Source organism: Sceloporus undulatus, chromosome 2, assembly GCF_019175285.1.
Source record: "Sceloporus undulatus isolate JIND9_A2432 ecotype Alabama chromosome 2, SceUnd_v1.1, whole genome shotgun sequence".
In the NCBI taxonomy this organism is placed as follows: Eukaryota; Metazoa; Chordata; class Lepidosauria; order Squamata; family Phrynosomatidae; genus Sceloporus; species Sceloporus undulatus.
In genome coordinates, this window is record NC_056523.1 from 46861965 (window position 1) to 46880130 (window position 18166).

At 45.3% G+C, this 18166-nt stretch overlaps 2 protein-coding genes across 3 annotated transcripts in view; both read right to left on the minus strand.

Annotated features, from left to right (window-relative positions):
- Window positions 1–4325, minus strand: part of LOC121923167 (protein SSUH2 homolog) — a 40212-nt gene extending 35887 nt beyond the window's left edge. Inside the window, exon 1 of the mRNA XM_042453324.1 lies at window positions 4301–4325. Within this exon, the coding sequence (XP_042309258.1) occupies window positions 4301–4303 (3 nt within the window). The 5' untranslated portion in view covers window positions 4304–4325. The remainder of the gene's footprint in view (window positions 1–4300) is intronic.
- The window catches only part of LOC121923168 (protein SSUH2 homolog), a 34506-nt gene continuing 20451 nt past the window's right edge, over window positions 4112–18166 (minus strand). For both annotated transcript variants that reach the window (XM_042453326.1, XM_042453325.1), the window contains 4 exons: window positions 15710–15802; window positions 14920–15025; window positions 13541–13648; window positions 4112–6145 (listed from right to left, as the gene is read on the minus strand). In XM_042453326.1, coding sequence (XP_042309260.1) covers window positions 6005–6145; window positions 13541–13648; window positions 14920–15025; window positions 15710–15802 — 448 coding nt within the window. In that variant the 3' untranslated portion in view covers window positions 4112–6004. The remainder of the gene's footprint in view (window positions 6146–13540; window positions 13649–14919; window positions 15026–15709; window positions 15803–18166) is intronic.

Below are 18166 nucleotides of genomic sequence, written 5' to 3' on the forward strand. Positions count from 1 at the left end.
ATGTATTTGTATACCGCTGTTCCTGTGCAGATCACAGCGGTTCCCAACATGAAAAGATATAACAAAAACAGTTAAACAATAACAATAATATATCCCCGGCAATGTGCAAACCAACCACCCATCCCATACATCATCTAAAACCAGTCAGGGACGTAGCTAGGATTTTAGGAAGGGGGGGGGGTCCAGACTAAGTGCCACCATTATAATGGGGCTTGAGTGCGGCGGCGCAGCAGCACACACCATTCATTTTTCTAATGGAAGGGGGAGGGTCCAGACCCCCAGATCCCCCCCTGGCTACGTCCCTGAACCAGTTATCTTAGAAAACAATTAAAAACATTAAAAACCATAACAAATAGCTGGATTGAACAGTATGCATCATCAAGGGGAGATAAAGATAACATTAATGCTCATGGGGAAAAGCCTGGCGGAATAGGAAGGTCTTCAAATTCCTCTTGAATACATCTAGGGAGGTGACAGCGCGGAGCTCATCGAACAAGGAGTTCCAAAGCTGAGGGGCTGAGATGGAAAATGCCCTCCTAGATGAAGTGTATCTTGCTTTAGGAACTCTTAGCAAATGTTTTCCGCCCGATCTGAAATTGTGGGGCGGACTGTATGGGGAGAGGTGGTCCTCCAAGTACTCTGGGCCCAAGCCATTTAGGGCTTGGTACATTGATATACAGAGGCATATTTCCTCCATACTGGAGACAATATATGTTGATCTTGATTAGGAGGGACTGATAGCCATCCATCTTCTTTTAAAGCAATCTAAGTTGTCTCTTGTAGTAGCAAATTCTATAGTTTAAACAAGAACTATGTGAAGAATTACTTCCTTCCAGGTGTAGTGCATGTCCAGTAGTAGTTAATCTTCAAGAAAAAACCTTTGAAATCTGTACAATTCCAAAGACTATGAATAGAATAATTTGTCATAGCTATAAATCCAGTAAAGACTGCTCATTCCTGTCGGTACAGAGGACAAGTGTTGACTTGCCTATCTGTCACCTACCTCTTACAAATCAGACTTCAGTACATAGTTCTCAGTGTAGTAAAATCCTTCTAGATGTGTGCATTTTCAAAGATCACAAAGTTCAGGCCCCAGCGTAGAAAGAGAAAATCCTATGCAACAGGACAGTGTTTTTATCAACATGAGCAGTTGCCATAAACTCAGCATTGCAACATGCACTAATAGGGACAGAAATTCTGTCCCACACTGACAACTACACAATATAATGCAGAATCTATAATGAAAAGTTAATGAAAAATTTAACCAATTGAAGGGTAACTGTTGCTTTCCCTTTTACATATAACTGGACAGAATTAATTTATGTAGTTTACGCTACTCTAGAAAATCTGTTTTACTACTCTGTGGGCTGGGGGGGGGCATTCCATATTGTCTTACATGGTCTTATAACATTAAGTTTTAAAATTTATTCAGTAACATTCAACTGTTAGAGACTGGAAAATTAATATACCAACACAGATGATGGGATTTGTTTAATTTGAGGAGTTATTGTTCATCAGATTGTGGACTGAACATCAGTGTTGGGCCTGATGATGGGATTTACAGACAATAGCATGAAGGTGGTCTGATTTTTGTTACCAGTGCCTTCAAAGAGTCTCTATCATCCTTTTAAAGTTGTCTTCCAGCCCACTTTACTCATAATTCACATATACACTTCTGGCTAAAGGATGAAGTATAAATGCTCTAATTTGTTGTATTGCATTTCTTCTAGTGTCTACCAGAGGTAGCTAATAGTATAAATTAAAACAGAGTGCAGCTAAAATCAATCACAATGTAATTTTTTTTTAAATTAATACTACCGAAATCATCTCTGTGGATGAGACATCTACAAGACTCCCTATCTACTAGTTTTGTCAGGCTTAAGCCTGTGACTTAAAGAAATAGACAAGCACTTTGATTGAGTCTACCCATCTGGCATGTGGCCTTCCTCTTTCCTCTGCCTTCCCCTTTTTCTAGCATCATTGCTTTCTCACGTTGAAGTCAAAATATGATAGCCAAAGCTGCGGACAAGTCTATATAGGGACCACCAAACGCAACGTGCAAACAAGAATCAAGGAACACAAGAGGCAATGCAGACTGGGCCAGCCAGAAAAATCAGCAGTAGCAGAACATGCCACAAACCATCCTGGGCATAAAATACTGTTTGAAAACACTGAAGTTCTGGACCATGCCAACCACTACCATGTCAGGATGCACAGGGAAGCCACTGAAATCCACTAACACCTGGGTAATTTCAACCGGAAAGAAGAAACTCTTAATGTGAACAAAATTTGGCTACCAGTCCTCAGGAATAGCAAAATAAGGACTCAGCAAATGCAAATGGGAAACCATTCAGAGTCAGGGGCTTTCCCAGCAGATAATGATCACCAATTAGCAAACACTAATCCTCTTTTGCATTAGCCTCCCAGCCTGAGGCCTGCCATCAGCATAGAACAATACTCCTGCATTCCCAGGCTCACACAGTATATACCCACTTTTTCCAGGCAAGCATTCTCTGAAGATGCCAGCCACAGATGCTGGTGAAACATCAGGAAGAAAATCTTCTAGAACATGGCCACATAGCCCAAAAAACCCACAAAAAACCAAAGTATGATAATTTAGTCATCCTGGATTCCACTGAGTTTGGGCTTGATCTGTTTATGGATCTATTTATTTGTCTTTTTGGCCTTCCACAGTGTCTTCAGCACTCTGCTCCAGCACCACATCACAAATGAGTTGATTTTCTTTCTATCAGCGTTTTTCACCGTCCAGATCTCACATCCGTATGTGGTGATGGGGAATACAATGGTTTGGACAATGCTAACTTTAGTATTCTGTTATGTCTTTGCATTTTAGGACCTTGCCAAGTTCTTTCATAGCTGCCCTTCCCAATTCTAGTTGTCTTCTGATTTCTTCACTGCAGTCTCCGGTTTCATTCAGTTTGTGTACTGTATACTATAGACGTCATTTATGGTGGTGTTGTGTACCTATAATACAGCACCGTATTCATATGTTTGTGCTTATACAGTACAGGTTGAGTATCCCTTATCCAGAATTCAAAAATCCAAAACACTCCAAATCCCAAAATTCTTTTAATGGATAGCTGAGACTATGATACATTTGCTTTTTGTTTGTTCAATGTACACAAACTTTGTTTCATGCATAACATTATTAAAAATATTGTATAAAAATATGAGAAACATAAATATGTATGTATATGCAAATACGAGTATTCCAAAAAACCATTTAAAAATTCAAAATCCAAAACACTTCTGCTCCCAAGCATTTCACCTAAGGAAGATTCAAACTATAATATAGTATAATATAATACATGGGTTCCTCCACATTCAGAGTCCACATGGCTTAGTGGTTTGAGCATTGGATTATGATTTTAGAGACCTGGATTTGATTACTGATTTTGGGCCTGATTTCCATAGCTCAGCCATGAAATTCATTGGTGATTTTGGGTGAGTCACACACTCTCAGCCTCAGAAATCTCCATGATAGCTTCAGCTTAGGATTGCTATAAAGTTGGAAATGACTTCAGGGCACACAGCAACAACAGTGGGTTCTGAATTTTAAAGAATTCTACTTTTTCACAGTGTTCTTTGACCCCTAACCTGTTGAATATTCAGTGGAATACTGTATACAGGCTGTAGTTGATGCTTGACATGTTAAAGGTGAAGAACTTAATGAGCAAACCATTTCCTAGATATCTGCACAAAATGCCAAAGCACATTTTCACTTTGTAATTCTGGAGTTTCATCATCTTTTTCACAAGCTGCATCATAGTCTATGTCCTTTCAAAAATTTCCTAATGTTTTTCCCCATCATTCCTATAATTCATGCCAATTAATTTCTTTTAACCTTAAGCTTGTGCTCTGAAAGAGATAGAAGACTAGATCAACTTGAAAAAATGAAAGGATATTAAATCTAGAAAGTGATATTAGATTTGGATGGCACACAATCATATGGTTCAACAAGTTAAAAGACAATAAAGACTTTGACCACCATATATAGAATCATAGAATCATATAATAATAAGAGTTGCAAAGGACCACAAGGGCCATCTAGTCCAATCCCCTGCCATGCAGGAACTCTCAATCAAAGCATCCCCGACAGATGGCCTTCGAGCCTCTGTTTGAAGACCTCTAAGGAAGGAGACTCCACCACACTCCAAGGGAGTGTGTTCCACTGTTGAACAGCCCTTACTGTCAGGAAGCTCCTCCTAATGTTGATATAATCAGAAGAGAGTTATTAAAAATTGGTTTAGAGTTAAGAACAAACTCTACAGAGCATTACCATTCTGGGTTCCTACTCAGGAAGCATTCTTTAGTAGATCTAGAGAAAAAGAACCCTGGGTTAGATATAGAGATATTTTGACCAAAGAAAAAGAAAGCAAGTAGCGTATGAAAAGAAAAGAACTGGAAAAAAAAATATAAACAGCAATTGGTTTCTGTATTTTCAATTAACAGAAAGATTTAAATGTGATGAAAGTAACATGGGATTTTCAGAGGAAGAGAAAATAATTATAGCAAGATATTATAAAATATTAATAGAGAGAAACATGGAGCAGGATCTCATAAAACACACCATGATAAGATGGTTGCAGGCAACTGGACAAACTATACAGATGGGACATTCGGAACAAACATGGAAAAAATGAAATAAGCTCATGTTGTGCCAAACTACAAAGAAATTTTTTAAAAGATGTTTTATCATTGGTATCTCTCCTCTGTGAAGCTAAATGCTATATATAAATTTGGCTGTACAAAATGTTGGAAATGCACAGACCCCCAAGCAGGGTTTTTCCATGTTTGGTGAAAATGCAAAATAGCACAGAAATATTGGACTCAAATTGACAATAAGATGACAGAAATACTCCAAATCAGCTTGCCTTTTACTCTACAATTCTTTCTGCTGAATATGATCCACGATGTCAAGGAGAAAAAACAAAATCAGATTATACTTTATTTAATAACAACTACAAGACTCCTCTTTGCTAAAAATTGGGAAAAAAGTAATATACCACTGATTGATGGTTGGATTTTAAAATTTAGGGAAATAATGGATATGGACATGTTAACTGCTTCTATAAATGGACAATCAAGAGAAAAAGTAGAAAACAAGTGGAGACAAGTGAAAATTTATATGGGAATTAATGATTAAGCTTAAAATGTATAAAACAGGCATAAGCTTTTGATAAGTAGATATCTAATCTTTTCCCTTAAGATAACATATGGAATGCTACTTATATTTTTATATATAATATAGGATAAAAATAGTAACAAAATATACATATTAGATTAAAGTAAGAGAAAATAATTTGAGCCCATTCGCTTAGAGGTTTTAGACTAAGCAACAGAAGAAGAAAATCAAGAGAATATAGCTTGAAGAAGGTTGACTATATGGTATTAAGAAGGTGAATTTATAGAAGATATTGTTTGTGGATGTTTTGTATACTTTGTTTTTTTCCGACTTTTTTTCCTTTTCCTTTTTAATAAAAATTCCTGAAGCTTCTTATAAAAAAATTGATCAGTTTACTACATTTGCTAGATAAGTGTTTTCTGTACATTCACTGTGTATTTTAACTCAATAAAATTTTTAAAAAGAAAAGAAACAAAGGCCCAGTACAGACAAGCGGGAAGTGCCGTCATGTGGCCAAAACTAGGGCTTGGGAGAGCGCAGCAACCGCACACTCCTGAGCCCTAGTATGTACGAGCAGCACCATTATTGAGCAGGGGGGGGGGGGATGTCCATGACGTATGGGCATCTGAGTGCCCAAACATCTGTGCCAGGAAGGGGTGTCATAAGGAAGAAGCTGCTCTGGACAGCTTCTTCCTGCCTGTGTATTGTTGCCACGTTGGTTGCTTGCTGCGGCCAAGCAAAGAGAGGCGGCGTTTCGCCACCAATGTGTTCCCAGGCCAAAGTTTACAAAAGGAAGGCAGGAAAGAATCCAGAATAATCAACCACACTTGCTCCATTGTGCTTGGAATAATGTGTAAATCATATGATAGTACAGCAGCACTTTGCAGGATAATCCTCCGCATACACCTTGTGTTCATTTCCATAAACATAGTAGGAATGGGATTTCCCACGCCATGCATATTCTACTCGAGTGAGAAATATCAGCTCAATTGTTTGCCTCTGTAAAAAACCAAAAATAAGATAATCTTAGTGCCAAAAGAGAAGCTTGATTTATAGAAACATTGAAAGCTGGATTAATTTTTGTTCCAGACCAACATTTTATGGATTGGAACAACAACAACAACAACAACAACAACAACAACAACAACAGGATTTATTTATATGCTGCCCAATCACTGTTAATCCGGGCGGCTCCATCCCACAATGTACTTGACTTCTAATCCTGCAAACATCCCATGCTTTGAATGTCTCATGATGACAAGAGTTCTAGTAGAAGATGCTCCAACACAACACCTTGCAGGTATAATAAATACAGAGCATTTCAATGTCTTTGTCTTAGTGCACAGAAGAGACAGTGAAGTGGAAAGGCTATTTGCTGGGGACAACAATCCCACTCTGCAAAACAATGGCATCATCCCATGTCCCCCTCATTGGACTAGATTGGCCCTTTTCTTAGGAAGAGTGAGGCATCTGCATTATTGGACAAATGATTGGAACTAGTGCTGCTCCACACACACACACACACACACACACACACACACCAGTCATTCTGTTCTCTTAGGAAACATTTCTGGGGGTGCCACATAGCATCTCCTGCATCAGCTAAATTAGCCTGCTACTCTCAGGAGCTGTGGCAAACAAAATCCTAATGTTGGCATGAAGTAAGGTTCAACTGCAGAGTTTCTTAAACCTACCATCCTTTTTCACTCTAGTGGACTATAAAATAAATGATTCAGGCCTGTATTCCCAAATAAAGCAAACCAATCTGAATGCTGCAACATGAGGCAGAAATTCTGGTCTCTAGGATTGGGATGCTTTCTCCCATTTCCTGTGCTTGCCTTCAGGTCATCCTGGCATCCCTAAGATGTTTCAGCTATACACATTCAGTAGCTGTGGTTGTCTGGAGTAGTACAAATGCTTCAAGATGACTTGTCTGAACAGTGCTGGACTGCACCTATGCATTGCATCTTTCATCCATTGATCCTTTTACTTCTCCTTTACAAAAAAAAAAAATTAAAATAATAAACCTCTAGATCTCTCTCTACATTCTATTTTTGATCACCAGCATTTAGATGTGGCTGGATTCTAACCTTGCTTACACTCTGATCTGCAGTATGCAGGGCAAAATGGAACGTTGGACTTACCTGAGAGACGTCCCTTTACAGCAGAGAAGGCCCGAGCATCCTGATCTTGGGTGGCTCCGCCCACTTGGCTCCTGGTAGGCAGGTAGGAAACAAAGAAACAAAGGGCATGACCGGGGCCCTGGCCCCCCCGCCCTTGCGGGCGGAGCTACCCAGGAACCCCAGTCGATTTTTAAGCTGAGCGCACCCTAGGATTAATGTGGTCTAGGGAAAGTTGTATCCCGCCCACCCGTGCCAGTAGGCAGATTAGGGTGGGGAGGATGCTCGGGGCTTCTCTGCTGTAAAGGGACGTCTCTCAGGTAAGTCCAACGTTCCATTTAGCAGCAGAGAAGGGGCCGAGCATCCTGATCTTGGGATTTACAAAAGCAGACCAGATACTAGGGAGGGCTGGCTGGCGCGGAGGGCGGATCTGACACTACTTGTTGTAACACCCTCCGGCCGAAGGCCGCCTCTGCTGATTGGAAGAGATCGAGCTTATAATGTCTGGTGAAGGTAGATGGGGACTTCCACGTTGCTGCTCTGCAAATCTCAGCCAGCGGAGCGTTGGTGGACAGGGCCGCTGAAGTAGCCGCACTCCTTGTCGAGTGAGCAGTGACGTCCCCTGGCGGCTGTAGCTTGAGTGACCTGTAGCACTGGACTATGCACTGTTTGATCCACCTTGCCAAGGTAGACACCGACACTTTCTTGCCCCTAGAGCCAGGTCGAAAGGAGACGAATAGCACCTCAGACTTTCGAAATGTGGCCGTTCTTTTGAGGTAAACTTTTATGGCTCTGCGAACATCTAGAGTGTGCCAACACTTCTCCAAGTCGGTTGTTGGTCGAGGGCAGAAGGACGGGAGGACGATGTCCTGAGTGGTGTGGAAGACGGAGTTGACTTTAGGGATAAAAGTTGGATCCGGTCTCAGGAGAACGGAGTCTGGCCTGATGATTAGCAGTTCTTTGCGGATGGAGAGGGCGCCGATCTCAGACACACGCCTCGCCGAAGTCAGTGCTGTCAGCATCAGCGTCTTGAAGGTCAGGAACTTGAGGGCTACTTCCCTCAGCGGCTCGAAAGGAGAGATGGTCAAGGCCTTTAGGACTTGGTGGAGGTCCCATGACGGAAACCTATGTTTGGTCGGGGGCGCCTTATTGGCGACCCCCTTTAACAATCTACGGACGTGGGGGTGTTGGGATATCCTGGTCGCCGCCTTATGGGGCAGGATGGAGATGATGGCTGGCAGTTGTCTCTTGATGGTGTTAGGCCGCAGGCCCTGGAGAAAACCTTCTTGTAAGAACTGGAGCACCGTCGGCACAGACACCTTGATGAAGTCCTTGTTATTGCGCTTGCACCACCTTTTGAATGACCTGAAGGTGTATTCGTAGATCCTATTTGTAGATGGGCGTCTTGATGCGAGGATGGAGTCAACCACTTCTGGGGAATATCCGTAGCCGCTTAGCATGCGGCGTTCAATTTCCAGGCGTGAAGCCGTAGCCAGGCAGGGTCCGGGTGATGGATCTGTCCTTGTGCGAGGAGATCCCTCCTGATTGGAAGGGCGAAGCCTTGAGACGCCATGGCGAGGATCTCCGAGAACCAGGGTCGCCGCGGCCACGCTGGAGCCACCAGGATAACTTGCGATCTGGACCTGCGTATCCTGGCCAGGAGCTTTGTGAGTAGCGGAGTCGGGGGAAATGCATAGAGGAGGCCCGGTGGCCAGGGGTGGTTGAGGGCGTCCATTCCCTCGGCCCCCTCTGATAGGAATCTGGAGAGGAACCTGGGCAGCTTGGCATTGGCGGGGGAGGCGAACAGGTCTAGGATGGGCTGCCCGAGTCTGTTGACGATGATCTGGAAAGTCTGAGGATGGAGGCTCCACTCTCCTTGATCTATGTCTGTTTTGCTCAGCCAGTCGGCTTTTGAGTTTAGGGATCCTTGAAGGTATTCCGCCTCCAAGGCTACGAGATTGGTCTCTGCCCATGCTAGAAGGGACTGAGCCTCGATCATCAATGACCTGGATCTGGTTCCCCCCTGTCGATTGACATGGGCCTTGGCTGTAGTGTTGTCGGTCCTGATCAGGACTGGCCTCTGACGGATCGTCTGCTTGAAGGCGAGGAGAGCGCAGTGGATTGCTCGGAGCTCCAGCCAGTTGATGCTGTGAGTCAGTTCTTCCGGACTCCACTTGCCCTGAGCCAGCTGTGTTCCGCAAACCGCTCCCCAGCCCCGGAGACTGGCATCCGTGGTGATCTGGACACTCGGGGCCCCCCAAATTAGGCGGCCTCGGTGGACTGAATCAGACATCCACCAGCGAAACGACTCCTTTGCTTCGCTGGAGAGCTGTATCGTCTTGTGTCTCCTGAGGGCAATGGCTCGTTGGTGTGGCAGAAGGAGCCATTGCAGAGGTCTGGAGTGGAACCTCGCCCAGGGGAGGCACTGGATAGCTGCTATCATGAGACCTTGGAGGTGAGCGAGGAGCTGGAGGCTGGGGCGCCTGGAGGTCAGGACTTTTGAGATGGCCTCCTGGATGGACTGGATCCGGTCTGGAGGAAGGCGCACCGTCCCCGCCTGGGTGTCTATTATGGCCCCCAGATGGTGGATCTGTTGGTTTGGGGTCAGTGAGCTCTTCTCTAGGTTCAGGAGAAACCCATGATCCTGCAGAGATCTGAGAATGCGGGTGACGTCCTGAGTCCCCTGTCGTCTGGAGGATGACCGGATGAGAAGGTCGTCGAGGTAGGGATAGACGTGTAATCGCTGGGTCCTCCACCTGGCAACCAGTGCCACCATGATTTTGGTGAACACCCTGGGGGAGGAGGCTAGCCCAAAGGGGAGGGCTCTGTACTGGTAATGACGTTTGCCATATCTGAACCTGAGGAATCTTCTTGAGGAAGGGTGCACCAAAATATGTAGGTAAGCATCTTGAAGGTCCAGTGATGAGAGAAAGTCTCCCGGCTGGAGTCCGTCTAGGATGGACTTGAGCGTCTCCATCCTGAACTTCCTCTTTCGGACAAATCGGTTGACCCCCCCTGAGATTCAGGATGGCTCTCCAGGATCCGTTTTTTCTTGGGAACTAGGAAGAAGGTGGAATAGCAACCTAGTCCCCTCTCTTGTTTTGGTACGGGTTCGATGGCCTTGATGTCCAGCAGGCGCTTGATGGCCTCCAGCAGGAGGTGGTGCTTGTGGGGATCGGCCGATCTGGGAGACGGTATAAACTTGTCTGGGGGCGTACAGTGGAACGTTATCCTGTAGCCCTGTCGGACGGTATCCAGGACCCATTTGTCCGAGGTGGATGTCTCCCAGATGTGGCTGAACCCCTGCAGCCTGCCCCCTACTGGGGGAACGCCGTCATTGGGGGTTACTTTTGCGGGGCTATTTGGATCCCGCTCCCTCCTTGGAGGAGAAAGAGGGTTTTGACTGCTTGTTAGACCTTGAATCTCCCCAACTAGGTCTGTTGGGTCTGGACTCCCTGACTCGAAAGGAGTTGGAGGAAAAGGGGTAGGAGGATTGGGAGGGGCGAAAGGAAGAGCGGTTTTTGTATTGTCTCTTATCGTCTCTTTTTTTTGGAGGTGGGAAGGGCTTTTTTTTTTTGTCCTTGCCTTCTACTAGGACTGGTTCTAAGGACTCTCCGAATAACTTGGAACCGAGGAATGGGGTAAAGGCTAAGTTTTGCTTGGATTTCGAATCCACATTCCAGCTCTTAAGCCAGAACTGCCTGCGAACTGCCACGGCCGCTGCCTGGGCTCTAGCACACTGTTGGATGGTATCAAGGGTGCCGTCGGCTGCGAAGGCTGCCGCCCTGGCAATTTTGTTAACCGTTTGTTTGACCCTGGTATCTGGGTTGGGTAGAAGGTCCAAGAGTTGACGGGACCACTGGAGGCTGGCTCGCATTACCATCGAGACGGTGGTCGCAGCTCTTATGGCAATGGACAGGGCCTCATGAGCCTTTTTGAGTGCTCCTTCGGCCTTGCGGTCTTCTGGGTTTCTGAGGGTGTCCTCACCAGCCCTGCTGAAAACCGCTGATGAGACGAGCGCTGACACAGGGGCGTCCACGGATGGGACCCTGAGCCTGTCCATAACGGCTGGCTGAAGTACATAGTACTTGCGGGTAATGCCGTGGTTGGATCTGGCAGAGGCTGGCTTTGCCCACTCGTCCCTAATGATCTGCATGATGTTGAGCGGGCATGGGATTTGTTGAACTGGAGAGACTGGCACTGGGAACAAATCCTCGCTCATTTTAGGGAGGTCTGAATCGGGTGAGGGGGTGGCCTGGTCTGTAGGAGTGGTAAGACCTAAGGTTTTGGCTGTCTTTTTTATAAGAGGCGCATAGTCCTCCTGTTTAAACAGACGAGAGGACAATTGGGGGTCCAACTTGCTGTCTCCTTCATCATGAGACAGCTCGCCCTCCTCTGCCTCTGAGGCTGAGAGGTTGTGGGTGTCCTCCGAGACTTCGTCCTCAGAGGACAGCGCGGCGCGAGGCCGCTTGCGACTAGAGGCCCTGTTGTGTCGGGCGCGCTTGGCTGGCGGGAGGGAAGAGCGCTCCAAATCCGAAGAGGAGCCTGAAGACTCCTCCTCCTCCCCTTCTGAGTCATGGGCCCCTGAGTGGCTTAAGGGAGACTGATTGGGGGAGGGTGTGCCTCTGGCCGGGGGCCCCCGTTTCGTGGGTGCCCTGCGTCCCTGTCCCTCCCTGGCGTGGCTTGTGGCCTGGGGCTGGCTTGCTGTGGCGGTGGCCTCTCCTATCTCCCCGGAGATGGCCCCTGTCGGTGCAGCAGCGCCTGATCTTGGCGCCGTGCGAGTGAGGTGACTGAGGGCATTGGCTTCTGGCAGCCCAAGATGGCGGCGCCCATGGGCGGCCGCATGGCCAAGATGGTGGCGCCCATGGGCGGCCGCATGGCCAAGATGGCGGCGCCCATGAGCAGCCGCATGGCGCCGCTTGGGTACTTCCGGGTCATCCGGAAGTGGGCGGGGCGCCGGCCGGCCAAGATGGCGCCCGCCATGGGCTCTCTGGTCGGCGCTAGCCTGGGGAAAGCCCGGGGTCATTGCCCACCCCCCCGGGAAGGAGTCGCTGGGGAAGAAGGGCTGAGGGAGCATGGGCCCTGGCCACATCAATAGTGGCCCGCCCCCCGGGAATGTAGCGGCCCCCCAAGCCGCTGCGCTGGACTCACGGGTGTGCAAGCCGGCGCCTTCGCTCCCTCCCTGGGCAGCCCCGGTGGAGGAGGAAGCTTCCTGGTCGAGGAAGGCCCTGAACCACCTCACCAACTGTGGCGGTGGGGGGGAGTTACTTACGTCCTCCTCGCCGGTGATGTTAAGTGAGGGATCTCCCTCTTCAGACCATCCCTGGGTTGTTTGGGAGTCCCTGGAGCCTGCAGCGGAAGGGAGGGCTTCCTCCGGCCGCTGCGGGCGTGCTTCCACATCCAGGGGCGCCGCTGGTGATGCCGCTCGGCGAGCAGCCGGCAAAGCCGGGGCTGGCCCGGGCAAAGTGGAAGCAAGCTCTCCTGTGGCTCTGGCCTCCCTGTCGGCCGCCATATCCAGGGGGGGGGGGGAGAGGGAGGGGGGCGGCAGAGGTAAAAGGTAGAGGAAAAGGTGACTTTTTTTTTTAAAGAGAGAGAGAGAGAGGGGAAGAGAGGAGAGAGGGAGAAAAGGGAGCCAGGCGAGTCCAGGGAGCTAGCGATGAGATTTTGGAGATGGATGAGAAAGCACGTCCTACCAGGTGCGAGGCAGGAAGAAGACTGGGGTTCCTGGGTAGCTCCGCCCGCAAGGGCGGGGGGCCAGGGCCCCGGTCATGCCCTTTGTTTCTTTGTTTCCTACCTGCCTACCAGGAGCCAAGTGGGCGGAGCCACCCAAGATCAGGATGCTCGGCCCCTTCTCTGCTGCTAAACTACTCCAACTCCTGTTTGGATTTTAAGGCTTGGAGAGGTTACAGTTAAAGCTTGCCTTTTCAATAACATGTACACACAGAATGAAATAAATTCAATTTTCACAGACCTGTGGCAGTAACTCAAAAGCTTTTTCTTGTCTTTGTAAGCACTATGCATTCTTTCCACCCTGCATTTAGTGGCTGCAGAGAGGATGTAGTGCATGAGGGCCTAGAGAAACCAGAATGTGAAGAAAGTCTGGTATGACTTTCTGTAAAAAGCCAGTGTTGTATGCATGCAATGGAAAATTCCCTCCATGTCCATGTTTTAATTATTATTTCTCACAGAACGAAATATGAATCCCAGGATGCCCTGCACAGTGGCAGAACCCAGTCTTTATATCAAAAGTTTAGTCAACCTCCCCTGCACTTACCTGTCTCAGTATCTGGCTTGTGGATCCAAACTGAGCTCTATGCTGCTCAACTGCATTCTTGGAAGCGTGACTAATGGCATTGTCAGGAAAACCCCAAACTGGATATACCTATGAAAATATATGGTTTTAGAAAACAGAAAAAGAGATGGAAGCCCAGACCAATTAATAACAGTGGAATGGCATTTTTTTAATTACACTAGTCACCCCTTCACATTTGCAGGGGTTGGGCACAGGATCCCTTGGTGAAAGTGGAAAACCCACAATACCTCTAGATGCCCAAGCATGCATGCTACGGACTCCTGTCAACAGTGCCACCCCTTCACTCCATTTCCCACCTGACTACTAGCATGCCTCAGCCACATTTAAAACTCCTTTCCAGGCCACAGATCTCCTTGACCCATTCCTGTTCATCCCAATCCACCACCTCTCAATCTCTCATCCTTCCAAAAGAGCCAGCCAGGTTTTAAACTTCCTTCCAGCCCAATGACCTCCTGGCTGGCTCTTTTGGAAGGATGGGAGATTGAGAGGAGGTGGCTTGGGAAGAAAATGAGTGGCATGAGGACATCTATAGGCTGGAAAGGCTTTTAAAAGCTGGCTGGTTCTTTTGGAAGGATGAGAGATTTGAGGTGAGGTGTACTGGAATGAACTGGAGTGAGGTGAGGAGATCAATGGGCTGGAAAGTTGTTTAAATTCTGGCTGAAGCTCTTTTGGAAGGATGAGAGACTGAGAAGAATAGGAGGAAAGAGAGAGGTCAAGCTAGCTAAGCAGATACAACTCTGAATAGTCAAACCTGCAAATGTCAAGCCCATTGCGAATCCCATTGTGTAAGAAAGGCACAATATAAATCCTTGAAAATAAATATAAATAAAAAATAAACCCAAGAATGTGGAGGTAGGATGTTAGGCCCAATCAATGACCAAGCCCTGAATTGTTCTTTACAACTCAGCCATTTCTATGCACCACAGCTGAACAAATAAAATAGAAATTAGGGGCATAAATATGGAGCATTGCCTATGTGGATTACCTGGTCCACTGCCTTTTTAAAGCAAATTTTAAAATTATTAGGAAGAGAGATAAGATCAAGATTATCAGCAATCTAAAAATAAGATCACTGCACTAGTCATGTGGAAAGTCCTCAAGCCACAGGAGAAGGCTGGGGTAGTGCTACTTTGGCACTAGGCTGAACAAGTGCTTTGAATTTCCTACAATTTCCTCGGCTGCTCAGGTAAGATATTATGAAGCATTGCAGGGAGGGGACATTGTAGTATATTGGTAATCTCGAGAAGGGAGATATATTTATATATTTATTGATATTGGGGGTGGCTCTTTTCAGTCTCCCCCCTCTGACTATCTTGTTTTTATTGGAAGGGTTTTATTACCATCAGTTGTTCATCACAAAGTAAATTCTTTCCATTTACTTCTTTGAAAAGTTCAGTAGGAAACCCAATTCTCTGATCCGCCACATATTCAAAAATGTTATTCTTCCTAAGAAGACAAAGGCATGTATTGCAATGAGCACTTCTTGTCTTATTCTCATGAAAAATCAGCAACTATATCAAAACAAAGCATTTTCAAAAGACTTATGCTGTTCAGTGTTGAGTGAAACACCCTGCTGCAACCAATATTAGATATCAACATTAGTAATGTTACATAAACTGACAGAAACCACTTTGGGAGCTGTCGTAAATTAAAAGCCCGGGACATAACTATCTGTGGTGCTACTGATAGTCAGACCTTCACTTCTCTTTGGATATTCAGCGCCAAGAGGAAATAATAACCCTAGGTTTTTGAAGATCAACTATGAGTGCATCTACACTTTAGAAATAATGCAGTTTGATGCCACTTTAAGTGCTGTAGCTCCATCCTATGGAATCCTTGAATTTGCAGTTTAACAATGTCTTTAACCTTCTCTACCAAGAAGTGTTAATGCTCACAAAAATGTGAATCCCAGGATACTAGAGGATCAAGTCATGACAGTTAAAACGGTGTCAAAGCCCTTATTTCTACAGTGTAGATGCACCCTAAACTACTTTTTCATATTGGAGATCCTCTGACTTGAGAAGTTGAATGTTAGACCCAGGCACATATAATTGCACATAACAAAACCATTGTTTCATAATTCAGAAATGGTCTCTCCTTTCCACCAAACTGTATTTTAAGAAGACTTGCCATTCAACTTGCAACTCAATGTACACCAACACCTGTCCTCTTCCTTTACAGTCAGAGCATGTTATAGTTCCCACACCAGAACAATCATTGCACCTGTGAAAAAAGCAGAACATGTTTTCGTGGAAAGCAAACATCAACATGATGCCCTAAACATATGTAAGCACAGGTGGAGGGAGGCAGAAATATTTGAAGGATTTCCCCCCACGTTTTTTGCTGAGACTTTTTTTCTAGAAAAAAAATGTATTATAGGATATTTTCCTCTATAATGATAAAATAAAACATTTAAGGCAAAATGTTGTTTTATTACAGCTTTTTCCTGAGAAGGCCAGGTGATGGAGGCAGAAGAAGGCCAAACACTTGCCTTCAAGTCTATTTCATCACTTGGCTTACACCCAAGGAAAGGTTTGGACAGAGGAAGAGGATGACAGGCAAGGCTCCTCCACCACTTGGCTTTCTCCTCAGGAGGAGGAGAAAGATGAAATTAATATTAATAATATTTATTATTAGTTGATAATAATTAACTGCTAATTAATTAATATTTTATTAAAACTCATCTGTGGCCAAAAGGGGTTTAGCCTATTTTTAACTTTGGCCCCTACCTACTACCATGTTGTGCAGGTCTGATGTATTCCATCTCACATCACTGCAATTCCTGGCTCTGGTTTCCTTTTCTCAAGTTCTATTTATGAGAATGAATGCTTTATATCAGTCTGGCATTATGGAGGACTAAGACACAATAATTTTCTTTGCTTTACTAATGTTAATAATTCCTTCTGTTTTTAGTGGCCTACACCCCATAAACTGACAAAGCCAGATATGTTCCTTATAATTCTGATGTCCTTCACTCTTTAAGATTTTGCAGTTCCATTTGTAATGAATAATAACATTTTGAAAAAGTAAAGTCAGTTTGTAATTATTTTCTGAAGAAAACATCCTTTTAAAATATCAAACTTTATAATTTTGTTTAAAATTGAGTTGTATTTATATTTCTAAAGTAACAAAAGTGACTTTCAATTTGTAAAGTATCCATACTGCTTTCCCCCCATTTTTCCAAACATTTCCAGAAATGTTATGTCTCTGCATATGTCTACCAGGATAGTGGTATTTAAGTAGAATAAATCTACAAAGTGTTTTTATATAGTTTACAGCCTGCTATCCTGCATTGTTTCCTTGAAGAAATTAGAGAGAATTTGAGACGGACTGAAACAAAGAAGTTGGCAGCATGAGCTTTCATAGACTCGTCTACTTTCTCAGGTGCCTTTGGAGGACTTAAGTCTATGAAAGCTCATGCTGCCAACTTCTTTTGTTTGGTTATTCTCAAAGGCACTACAAGATCTCTGTACATACTAATTCTACACACTAACATGGCTGTATGTTTGAATTTACACACACACATTAAACAAGAAAGTGTGCAAAGACCTTTATCAACAGGTGTAGGCACAGAAGTATCAAGACTAAGCATGGTAGTGTTCTTAAATGTTTCCTAGTTTAATTTTTATTGCACTGCATGTCTTAAAGGAAAGCCAGCATAGTGTAGCGGTTTGAGCATTATACCATGACTCTGGAGACCAGGGTTCAAATCCCAGCTCAGTCATGTAAACCGACTGGGTGACTCTGGGCAAGTCACACTCTCTCAGCCTCACAGGATGCAAATGGTAAACCTCTTCTGAAGCAATTTGCCAAGAAAATCCCATGATAGGTTCACCTGAGGGTCACATAATGACTTGAAGGCACACAATAATTAAAAAAGTTTTAAAGGGTAAGCAAATGAGGAATTTTGGACTTACTTCCATGATTTTTTTTGTATCCCAAGTCCACTTCCAGGTTCAGCTATGAGTACACTATACCCCATCTCATTCACCCTTCAACCCAAGAAAGCAAAATTCACCACATCCAATCTCTGACCTGGTACAAATGAGCGGGAAGTGCCGTCCTGGCACCAATTCTAGGTTTCAGGGGTGTGCAGCAACCACATGCTCCCAAACTGTAGTCCATATGGACGCTACCATCATGGCGGCCTCCCGTCCCCACGGAGGCCACCATGATGATGCAAGTGCTGCACAGCATCCCCATGGGATGTGGGGATGTTGTGGCACCACTCTCACATCAATGCATGACAGTGCACCAATGGCACACTGGTTGCGTTGGCCGCACGCACCTAAAAGAACCTGTTTTTTCCAGGTTCTTTTTTGGTGTGTAGGGTTTGGCTGCTGCAGCATCCCTCAGGAGCAAAAATGGATGGCTCCAGACTGCTCTTTTGGGGCGGTCTGTTGAGCCCCTCTGTTGCAAAGTTAAGTACAATGCAGTGAACTAATAAATAACCTATCTTCACTTTGAAGCAAGAAAGCTGGGCCCCAGTTCTTTGTGCAAGCTCCTGTGCAGAGGAAAGATGGACAGAGACTGACATCCCTATCCAAAAAAAAAAAAGGGAATTGTTTGTTGCTGTAATGCCCTCTC